Source organism: Stegodyphus dumicola, chromosome 11 (assembly GCF_044657685.1).
Source record: "Stegodyphus dumicola isolate Sdum_Otavi_A_Nest chromosome 11, ASM4465768v1".
Lineage (NCBI taxonomy): Eukaryota > Metazoa > Arthropoda > Arachnida > Araneae > Eresidae > Stegodyphus > Stegodyphus dumicola.
Window position 1 is genome coordinate 85121189 of NC_140778.1, and position 12295 is coordinate 85133483.

The 12295-nt window shown below is 35.2% G+C and overlaps 1 protein-coding gene across 2 annotated transcripts in view; it reads right to left on the minus strand.

Annotated features, from left to right (window-relative positions):
* The window catches only part of LOC146994177 (uncharacterized), a 269374-nt gene that overhangs the window by 191410 nt on the left and 65669 nt on the right, over positions 1-12295 (minus strand). Inside the window, exon 1 of one of the 2 annotated variants that reach the window (XM_085826954.1) lies at positions 1349-1666. The exons of the other annotated variant lie outside the window; for it this stretch is intronic. Coding sequence (XP_085683080.1) covers positions 1349-1618 — 270 coding nt within the window. The 5' untranslated portion in view covers positions 1619-1666. Of the gene's footprint in view, positions 1-1348; positions 1667-12295 lie in introns of those variants that run through there. 2 annotated transcript variants of the gene reach the window in all.

The window sequence follows — 12295 nt, forward strand, 5'->3', positions numbered from 1 at the left end:
GCTTCTGTTCCTTAGTAGATGATGGTAGTCCGGGATTTTTCCGTCCGGAAACGACATCACTAAATGAGGGATCCGTGCTGCTAATTGGAGCTTTAACCGGAGCCGGTACGAATTTTGACATCCCGTTATCCGATCTAATAGGGGGGGTTTTATTTTTATTTGCCGGGTTTCTGGGGCAGTAAAACCAGTTGGCTGCGTGCCGCCCAAGGCAGTTCGCGCAGGTGTTGGCTTCCTCCGGGTCTTTGGTACATTGGTACGCGTAGTGCGGGCCGGCGCACCTCAGACACCGGATTGGCAGTGTGCACACTGCGGAACTGTGGAAGAAGCCTTGGCAGCGCCAACACTGGCTCGGCCCCTTCTTCCCGATGTGTTTCTCGAATTTGATTTCAATGCCAAACATTGAAGTCTCTTCAAAAATATCATAGACATTCAGAGACGGATTTAGCTGGACTAAGAATAATGGCATAGGATAACGGGACCTGTGCCTACGGAGCTGAGTCACACTGATAATAGAATATCCTAAAAGTTGTAATTCAGCCTTAATTTTCTCAGCTTTTGCAGAATTAGGTAAGCCGCGGAGTATAGCCTTTACAGGCCGATCCTGTTTTAAGTTAAATGACTTATATTCGGTGCCCTGATTATTTAGAATTTGGGCCACCGAACGATAGTCCTCTTCGGACTGCATTTCAATGCGTAAAAACTTGCCTTTCATTCTGCAAATAGCCGTAGGCACAGTTGCTTGGACTAGAGATGTAAGAAATTCAAAGTCTTTGGGCTCTACAAAGAAGAAAGGAATTTTTCTCTTTGAATTCTTAGAGCTTTCAGTAGGGGGGGAAGTACCGTCGCCGGGTTGCTCCACGAGATCGTTTTTCTCTTCCACCCTAACCGCAGGTTGGGTGGGAGGCAATTCCTCCTCAGGATGTTCGCTCCAAAATGGAGGCAGGCTATTGTTTGATTGCGGTTTAGAAGGGGAATTTGGCGCACCACGTGCTACAAGATGGCGAGGAGGCCGCTGAAAACCTTCATCGTCAACTTTTCTAATTTTCTTATTTTTAGGAAAATCGTTAGTATCCCTTGAATTTAAAGATAATTTTTGAATCTTTTTTGCACTATGGAGGATTTTTTCTGCATTTAACTTTGCAGGTTTTAGGATTGGGCTATTGAGTTGATTTTTTTCAGAATTTTGAGTTTTATCCGAATTAGCGTTATTTTTTTCCGAGATAACATCGTTAGTTAATTCTTTGGCCGATTTTAGTAATTTTTGGATGCATTCATCCTCAGTTGGGGGAATTGCAAATAAAGGCAGATTAAGTCGTTTGGCAAGAGTGGTAAGATTAAAAAGCGTTACCTTTGATTCTTGTTGCACGCACTTGAGGTCGAAGCTTGCAAGCGGTGTTGATCTCCTTGCTCTTGACAAATTTTGCTCCAAGTCTGTAAAACGAGCCTTGAGCAGGTAGAGCTGTTTTATCTGGATAAGTAGATCGTCAGGATTTACTTCTGGAACTGGATCGGAGTCGGAGACAGGGACGGTCGTGTCCATCTCGGCGCTGGTATCCATGGGGTTGCCGGCCATGATTTCCGGCGTCGCGTCGCTGCAGGTGGCTTGTGGGGAGCTCATTGTCGCACGTCCTCACTCGACGAGAGACACCCTGCTAATCGGAACACCCGACACCACTCCTCAATTCGTCCTGAAAATGGATGTGCGTGTGCGCTGACATTGCCCCCTTAAAATTAGCTTCCGGGATATACACAATGTGTCTCTTCGGTCTGACGGAGCCACATTTGCCTCGGGGAACATTTACTTCTCCTTAGAGATTCTTTGACTATGAATACACGTCAAGTTTACTAACGCTACGAAGTAAATCACAGCGTTTTTTCAAGAAGTTAACACAGTTCCTAAAAATCGGACAAATTCCCAAAGTTGGGAAACATCAAAAAAAATCTTGTTTATAGAAAAACTGGTGGATGAAACAATTTGATATTATTATTTTTTTCTTATTTTATTCCTGCCCTGATTCTTGAGATCTATACGATTGCATCATCGATATATTTTCATGGACCTTATAAGAAATAGACTAACCCAAATGGGTTTTCTCCCTCGTCTGAAGCGTTCCCGGCTGTCACCTTGATCACATTCGAAGGAGTAGGGACGACTTGCAGAAATTTAACAGTGGTTGCCTATTGCAGCGTGTATAATTGTCAAGAAAAAGCTGGTTGTAGCGCATCATTTCACAAATTAGAATTTCTCCATATTCTTATTTTTGAAATTGAGATTGATTTTTAAAAATTTAGCATATTTATCAAGCATAATTAACGTTCCAAATAATTATAAAGCTACTGCATGCTTTCAGGGCTTGATATTTTTTTAGCTTTTCCTATGCTGTAAGAAAATTTGTAACTACTTCTTTTAGAAAATAATATTTTAAATCTGAACTAATAGAAAATTTCAAACAAGCAATTTTCTCTTGCAATTTTTATGCTTTTTATTGGTGTAAATATGTTAAAAATACTAAAATATTTAAAAACGAATTTTTGAAAGTTTTAATTCAAATTCTAAATTGTGCTGCTTTTTAAAAATTATAGATGTATTATCTATAATTTTTATTATTATAGCACAATTTCTACAAAGGAATTTTGTTTCAATTATATTTCATAGTACATCATAGTGATAAACACTTTTGACTCCTTAATAATTTTTATACATTTAATTCTAATAGTAAAATTGTATTTAATCATAATAATTAATTTTGCTTGTATTTTATAGTGATTATTTATAGTTCAGTTCTGTATAAGATTTTTTTTATTTACTGTTAATTTAATTTATTAGCCCAAAGGGGCGGTAGCCTAGAAAGGCTGTTAGTTTCGAAGCAGCATTTTGTGCTGTTTTACTATAAATGTCTGTGTCTCCTTGCAAATTGTTGTTACCAAATATTATCACCCTGTATTATATTTAAAGAAATTAAAGAATGAAGAACCTGCATGAATACATGTATGTTTCTCGCACTGTGACAAAAACTACAGTACCTAGAGCCATTAAATTTTGAATAATATTATCCTCCACCGAACATGGGCATCTGGACGGCCAAATTTCAAATTTGTTTTAATCTATTTAATATTCAGTAAAACTTTAACAAATTTTTGATTAACAAACTTAACGAGTTCAGAGAGAGCACTGTACGGAAAATAACAGTTTTATCTCTAGTGCGGAAATTCTAAAGATATACTGTTTTCAAATGTATGTGGTTTACGGGCGAAGAACATGATATTCAATAAATATAGGTAACACACAAAACGTTTAAAAAAAGTTCCTTTGGGGCGTAAATCTTAATGCTTCTAGATTTCATTTTACCTTCCCCCCCTCCTTCATTACACTCAGAAAATTTTATGCTTCGAATTTTATAAATTACTAAAATAAATATTCCAATTTAATGTTAATAGGTTAATGACGATATAAATCAAATAAATGATAGATTTGTAATGTTATTATTGTTTTGATAATCACTGCACAATGATCATTAAATTAAATGATCACAATAACATTAAATTAAATGATTACAAATGGTCATTAAATTAAAAAAAAAATTATCAGATCATGGTTAATTTTACCTTATTTATTCCAAAGCATCACGTACTATCAATCTTATTTAATTTTCGTTATTTGTACGCAAAATTAAGTCCATAAATTTGTGCTTAGAGTCTTTACTGTTTTACCAAAGTAAATATGTTAAGTAAAGATGTTTTACCAAAGTAAAGATGTTTGTACAAGAATAACGCGTGAAAAAACTGCGCAAAATGCAGTAAAAAGTCTTTAATGAGATATATTAAATTCTATTTGGAAAAAAAAATGTGGCTTTCATAATCTCATCACTATACAAAGTATTACATTTAATAATTAAAAAGTTATGTGATACAAACGCCATAGGTTTCAGTGCTAAAGTAAATCTAATCGTCCCTACTCTTTCTTGCCGACATGCATGGACCTTATAAGACATTATATTTCTTATAAGGACCATACCGACATGTTGGTGACGCACGCCCCGCCCACTGGATTAGTCTATCTCTTATAAGGTCCATGAGTTGAAACATATAACAGAAGTGGGCGGGGCATGGCTGCACTGACCAGTCCTTGAAATTTTCACATAATACAAATCAAAGAGCTGCTCCCGGGGGGCGCAAAGTCAATATCGCTTTGCCAGCAAGTTAAAAAATTATTTACGCGAAAAGAGAAGTTTCGTATCGTAGCAACGCGACTGCATAAAGCCAAAGAATGTGAATTTTGAATGAATTCTCCCATTTGTAGACTTTATATTATCTACATATATTTCCGAAGAAGACAGTTTTATCAACGGAGAGTTAAAATATTCATAGGTCATAGGTCTTCGCTTATTTAATAGGTATACGACTCTGAAGTATTTACCTATCTATATCTGCCCTTAGTAGGTATCCTAAAAATGAAAAGTAATATTTTTAGTCCAATGGGAAGGAAAAATGTCTTTCATTTTCCTGAATGGCAACAGTTTCGTGGCGCTGGAGATCAAAAGGTATTTTTCCGTATCATGTTGCCACTGCTCTCTTTGAAATCTTTGAGTTTGTTAATCAAAAATTCGTTAAATTTTACAAAATATTAAATAGAGAATAAAACTATTTCAAAATTCAGACATTCAGGTGGTCATTTTCGGGTGCAAGACTACGTTATTTAAAATTTGATGTCTTCAGTTACCATCGTTTTCTCACAATGCGAGAAACATACAACATCCATGCAGATTCTTCATTTCTTAATATCTTTAAATATAATAAAGGGCCATAATATTTGTTGGCAATAGTTTGAAAAGTGATAAGACTCATTTAAGTGTTGCGACGCAAAATCTCGACAGTAATAACCCATACGGGACTAGTGTCCCTTTTGGGGTAAAAAAAAAAAAAAAAAAAAAAAAAAAAAAAAAGACTTGTAAGAAGAAAGAGAATGCTGTGCTTTTGAATTTCTAAGGAGGAAGAGCAAGGGCTGAGGCTATCCAGGCTATGCGAAAACGAGGCCATAATAAATAAAGTTAAATTTACAAGATTTAATAAATGTATAATGAGAATAAAAGAATTAATAATTAATAATGTATAATAAGAATAATGAGAATAAAAGGCACTGATTTATATTTGCAGCATAGCAGTTTTCGATTCAGCGTTAAGTGTTAGCATACATTTTTCTCTTTTTTTAATCTTTTCTCACTTTCTCATATCAAGATTCAGTGTCTTAATTAAGATAGCTTTACAAATTGTTTCTTCTTGTTATTATTAACGTTCAGTTTCTTTATTAAATATCACGTTCTTATCGCTTGCTCCACTTAAAATTCGAGCCAAAAAATATTTAAAAAAAAAAAAGCATATGGTTAGCATAAATCAATTTCCGATAGACATTCTCTTGCGCTGGATATAAAAATGTTTTATTTGATACAATGCTGCCACTGTTCGCTTTGAAATCGTTGAGTTTGTAAATCAAAACTTCGTTAAATGTTTACAAAATACGAAATCGATGAAAAAACAAATTGGAAATTTAGCCTTCCAGGTACCCATGTTCGGACGGAGGTCTACGTTACATAAAATTTGATGTCTTTTAGATTTCCATTCACGCTAACCTGAAGACAGAAGTTTCGTACCGTTAGGGGAACATCAGTAAGCGACACGCGATTGTATAAACTGAAACAACGTCAGAGGGGAATGAACTCTCCGATTCAAGATCTTTAACTAAACTTTCTTTAGCTTGAAAACTACCGACCGAGTCGGGGATTGTACTTTCGTGCTCTGCTGTGAAGCTGTCTTCACCGTTATAGCCCGAAGCCTGCGCTGCTGGTTGATTCAGTTTATTTGTCGTAGTTCTTCGACAAGTTTAAAAGTGTCTTTGTAACTATCCTTATTAATAGAGCTCACTGGTGAATAAATTGTGTTTCCATTCTTTATTATATTAATTACTCCAAATCCAGGAACCCGTAGAACGTTACAATATACACATTTTTGGTACTGCCGATTGCAATAAATAAGACTGACTCAGTGCCTGACTCAATGCAAAATTACACAAGAATTAAAAACACAGATGGGATCTTTAAGGACTGAACAGCTAGATTTGCTGATAGGTGAAATATCTTTTAAAAAAAATCCCAAAGTTTTTAATTTTTAACTGTCTTCTCAAAGGGTTTGTTAAGGATTTTCACGCTCTGGCTGAGCTCGCAGTTTACCAGTCTGCTCTTGAACCCACTGCTACTAAACCACCCCCTTTTTTTGTCTCTTAAGCTTTATTATTAAGCATCACTTCCTCCACACTTACGCCACATACAGTTCAACAGCAAAATTAAAAAGAAGTATTAAAGTATACATTTAGAATTCCGGATTGTTCTATGCCTTTTTTAAGAAAAGACACTAAGGAGCACAAGATTTAAATTTTCCTACCTACCAAACCAAACTCAATTTTATTATAACATTGCGTTGTGTAATTTTGACCGAACAACTCCCAATTCAAATTTAAGGGTGTACGGGTGAAAAGTCAAGTGTAACGTAAAATAAAACATACAAATAATTAAATCCAAAGAAAATATATCAATTTATTTTGCAAAATGCATTGTTAAATTCAAGTAATAAATGTTATAAGAAATAAAAAAAAGATAGGGTTTTCCGGAAAAATCTGAGAAAATTAACATAGCTATACTCAAATCTTGCAGCAATTTCTAATTACATGTGACATTTCTCTGAAACATTAAATTTCCAATATTTCATCTTCATAATTAGTTTCGAAGAATATTTGTGCTTTAGCATTTTCCGATACATTAAAATTACAGTTTATCATTTTCATAAATTTTGTTTCAAAGGATATTTTCTAACATCAGGTTTAACGCTAGATTTACTAGCCTATAGCCCATAAAATAAATCATTCAAAACAAGGGCAACTTTAACCGATCTACAAGAGGAATTTAAATTTTTGCATAAATTTCACACCGAAGTATTATTACAGAACAAATATTGCCCATACAAAGAAGAAAACAATTTTAACAATTCTCTAGGAGTAAACAAAATTAACAGTAACAAATTCTTGCCAAAGGAATTAGGGAATGTTTTCTCAAGCCACCTGAGACACGAAAAACAATTAACCTTAACAAAATTAATTAATCTTAACAAAATTCAATTAACTTTAACAAAAATCAATTAAATTTAACAAAAAAAAAACAACTTTAACAATCTATTTAAGAACTTCCTTTTATTTCTAACAGGTCTTACGTTACTACTCAGCTTGTACTTATAGAAATTTTAAGCATGGATAACTATTATTCCTTCACAAATTACCTAACAAATCAGATTATTTAACTTAACCAAACCTACCGATGACCAATAATGATAAAAATCAAGGTTGAACTAAAATAAGAGAGAATTGGATAATAATTAATCAGCATAAGTAAAGAACGCTGGAATTACCATTTTTAAATGACTACAGGTAATAACTGATTGATAATAACTGTCACTTATCTGAAAGAAAACAGGACAGCAACTGGCGACGGCAACATAATCTTTTCCAAAATACTTGGCTGGAACTAATTAAGCAGGAATTGGGAATATCAGTAAGCGGCATTAACATGTAGCAAGAAGCCAGCGGGAGCAATTCTGGAAAAGATGGTGACGACAGGCAACATATCTCTCAACAAGTGTGGAAGTCAGCAAAATCAGTTGAGGATAACCACTCTTCCATTTGGGGTGACTCTAAATCTTCCTGGAGATATATTAGCGAAAATCGAAGCTGAAGTAAATCTAAACCAACGTTTAAGGTGAAAGTTCTAGAAGCAACGTTTAAGATGAAAAGTTCTTTTAACTCGGAGGAGCAAGGAATTTATGGCATTACATGAGGATCTTCACTTTTTGCTGGGAACGAAGTCTTAGCCATTTTCTTCTAGGGTCTAGGCGGTTACACCAAAGTTCGGAAGTACTTTGATGACATATTGAAAAAAATTGGTTGGATGGAAATTAAGCAGGTAAACAAGGTTTTAGCAATTAGAAAATCTCATAATCTCATCACGCAGCTTGGTGAAGCACGAAGCTTGGTGCAAACAGAACTGAAAGTTTTCGGGCCGAGGCCACGAGAATCCGATACTGGATATCCATTTATTTTGTGAGCCTCCAGTGAACTGAGGTGAAACAAGTGTAGCAAGCGAGCTCCGCAAGAGCAAGGGTGTTTAGCAAGTGGAAGACGCGTGCAAAGAGAAGGACGAATTCCCGAGAACAGCCCCTTTTTGATATGACGGGACAGCCGCATTGGCTAAACCCCGTCCGAAAAGGTGGAAAAAAACCAGTTTTCAAAAACTCCCGTCTTAAGCTATGCAAAATTTCTAATTTTTTCCGAAGGTTGAATTAAAAACAAACTTAACATCTCGCCTAATTCCCGCCAAATCAAGGCTACGCCTGCTGAGGGTGCAAAGGCCAAAACTTGGCAGCCTTACAGCTACCCCACAGGAAATTGCTCCCCGCCTCAACCATGGAGGTAGGATACCTCCATTTCCTCCCTTTCCTACCTCCATGGCCTCAACCGAACACGAAATTTTTGTTACAAAGTGAGCTTTTTTCGGAACTTCTTTCCCCTCTTTTTGTTAGACCGCAACTTAGCAAGTTTTTCGTTAGTTAAATGGCTATAACTTAAAATCTGTTCCAGCTAGAATTATGGAAGTGGTCTCAAATTAAGGAGCAAATTTCCCTGCTTCTATTGATATTAAATATTAAGAGTTAAACTTAAATTAAATCACAAAAATCCTAGTTTATTAGGTGGAAATTTACCCAATTCCATTGTGTGTTTCAGCGCGTTTGCAAGTAACAAGTGAAAAGAAGTTACCAATCTTTCATAAACAAAAAAATCCCAATTAAAATTAAACCAAATCAGTACAAACAATTAATAAAAGGAAATACACGTTGTGTAGCGTAAATTTAGAATAGTTAATAAATTAAATTTTGATAAGCAATAATTAAAATAGTTATATGAATTTTGCTACACAACAGGATAAAGCATTGTGTGTGTTGTAAAGTGTTGGGATATTTTTTTTTCCTTCACAGTTTCAGTTCATCATACCAATGTTAAGTTTTTTTTGTACAGAACTTTTTTTAGTCTTGTGTCTTTTTCTTACTTTTCTTTTTTTTTTTTTTTTTTTTTTTTTTTTTTTTTTTTTGTCTTCTGTGTGTTTACATTGTTTATTAAATATCACTGTGTTGGTGCTTTCGCCACATAAAATTAAAAAACAAAATCACAAAATATTTAGAAACAGTATACCTGTAGAATTTCCGATAGACAAACTGGAGATAAAGATTTTTTTTTTTTTTTTTTTTTTTTTTTTTTTTTTTGTGTGTGTGTGTGTGCAGTGCTGCCACTGCTTGCTTTTAAATCCTTGAGACTGTTAATAAAAAATTCGTTGAAGTTTTGCAAAATATGAAATAGAGAAGAAAACAAATTTCAAATTTGGGCTTCCAGATGCCCGTATTCGAGTGGAGGATAACGTTATTCAAAATTTGATCGCCCTAGGTACCGTTGTTTTTTCACAATGTGAGAAACATGCATACATTCATGTGACTTCTTCACTATTTAATTTCTTTAAATATCGGTTCGTAATGGATTAAATGGACACAGCTCCGCAGATAGGTTAATAAAATTTAATTTATCAAAATGAACAGTTGAAAGTTCTAGAATTTTTCCCACAGAAATGCTTGCACAGATATTTATAGCATCACAGAGTAGAACAAGTAGTTGTATTTCAAACTTCTAATAACGTAAAACACAACGCAATAGGAAGCGCATCTAAACAAAAAGTTAACCCGAAGATATCGCTATTCGCGATGAACTAACGACTCCCAGCAATAACAATTAAAAAACAACTACTGAGAGTAGATACTCCTTCCCGCCTTATATAGTTTTCCACTGGCCAACGAGTTATTTTTAGTTCTTTCTGCTTCATGAAATTACAAGAAAGCAATATGAGGATCGAATTACGGTTACAGCTAATATAGTGATCAATTACATTTACTCAAATACCTACTACGGTGATTCAGGTACCGGACACGAATGTCGCCAAATGATCGACAAATTTGGTGGCTTTGGCAATTTCTCGCCAAATTTGGCTATAAAATAAGTTGTCTAAACTGTTCCCAGTTAGGTGATATCTCGCCAAGTTACTGAGAATCCCATTTACTCAATGTTAAATGGATTTGCCACTGGATTCTTACTTTTCCAGCATAGCTCGTCTCTTTAGATTTTTCATGTTACATTATACAAAAAAGACGTATAACCATTTTACTTGTGATTCTACTAAAATTAAGTGCAAAATTCGTAACAATGTAATACATGGCGATAATATTTGGTGATTACAGTTTGAAAAGAGATATGCCGTTTGGAGTGATAATAATGCAAATTGCTATTTCGAGACTAAAATCCCATCTGGAACTAACGTCCCTTTTGGCCTAAAAAGCGAATTAATGTAGAATTCGAGCATTTTTCCAATTGATATAAGTATTAAATATTTTTGGATACATATGGAGAAATTTCACTAAAATATTGTCGCAGATTTAATTTACTATATACTTTCTCGGCTAAACGTGCTGTCTGACAAACATGTTTATCAAACCAACTGTCGGCTTATTATTCGGGTGGGCTAAATGTCCTTGTCGATTGTGTAAGTCCAGTTGGATAAATGTCTTGTTGGTCCAATAAGTCCGGTCGGGTGAATATTCATGTCGGTTGAGTGACGTCGAGTCGGTAAATGTCTGGTTGGTTAAATGTCCATATCGGTTAAAAAAAAGTTCTGTTAACTATTGTCTGTATTGGATTACCATTCACCCTAAGGCGAAGACAATTCAAAGTTTTTCTGTGCTTCCACGCCGCTCAATGGCGTGCAGCACAAGGGAGGAAGGCAAACCTCCCTCCCCGAGCTTCACTAATGCTTTTGCCAGACGAATCGGACCATCAGTAATGATCCTTTCGCAGATTCACATAGGAAACCTTGTTACGACTTTTACTTCCTCTAAACGATCGAGTTTGGTCATTTTTCCGGCACGACGACGCGACCCGAAAGCGCTTCGAGAGCCAGTCCGAAAAACCTCGAATCTTAGTACCGTAACATAGAGACCAACAACTAGCACTTGGTAATATAAAACTAATATTAACTTTTTAACGCTACAAACAAAGCATTACGTTTTTTTGAAAAAACAATTTTGGGAATTGGGAATCCTCGCAAGCCAATGCCAATGATTAAAAGTTACGGAATGCCTATGGTTCGAAACCATGTACCTCCTCATCAGAATTAAATAAAAGCGAGCAGAAATAGGAAAATTGCATAAGTATTTAACTTTATGCTCACTATAGGGAGCCACATGGCTCGAGAAAGGTTAGAGCTAGCAAGAATTTATAAAACTTAAGAATACATAATTTAAGTTTTTAGATTTTTAATATTTTTTTTGTATTTAAATTTTTTTTTCGTATTTTATATTGTTTATACACAATACGACACTAAAGCAAATAGCGGAGAGGAAAGATTTTACAATTAATAGGCTCATTGACATGTGGCATAAAAAATGGGAGTGGAAATGATAAAGTTATCACGAGAAAATATTCAAGGCAGAATTAGTTTCTGCGGAAGATGTGATTCTATAGGGAACAGAATGATAACCTTGGAAAATGACCACTTCTCAGGTTGCAGGAAAAGATGTTGGCATATCTTTAGTAAATGGAAGCCCAGACCCGAAGCACTTGCGACATGAAATTTTTCGCGAGTGTTTCTGCTCTCGTGTTGTTAACACCACATGACCATTGATCAAGGAAACATCGATGCTTGTCAAAATTCATGATGTAACCCCTTCAAAATTGATTCTGGCCCTTTTTTGAAACAAAAAATGTACTAAATTAAGTCCTTTAGTGTTCTTACTTTTTTCTTCGCTGTGAAAGTCAGTTACTCTTTTGTTAAATTTAACATTTGGCACTAAATTTTACCTCTTTGCGGAGCCCTCTTTTGGGCGATAAAAATAATTCTTTGATGATGTGGGGATAAAGGCAATAAGCCTAAGTGCCTCGTAATAGCTTCCTTGGTCCTTGGAGATCGAACTGGCGAAGTTCTTTGGAGACCCTCGAAACTGGTTGACGTTTTGGACGAGATTTAGTAAAATACATGAAGATATTCGCATCGACCGGAGTGACAAGTTTCATTATCTACTACAATCTACGAAACCTGAGACTGCGCCAAGAGCAATAGTGGAAAGTTTTCCCGCTACGGAAGAAAATTACGAAAAAGCTGTG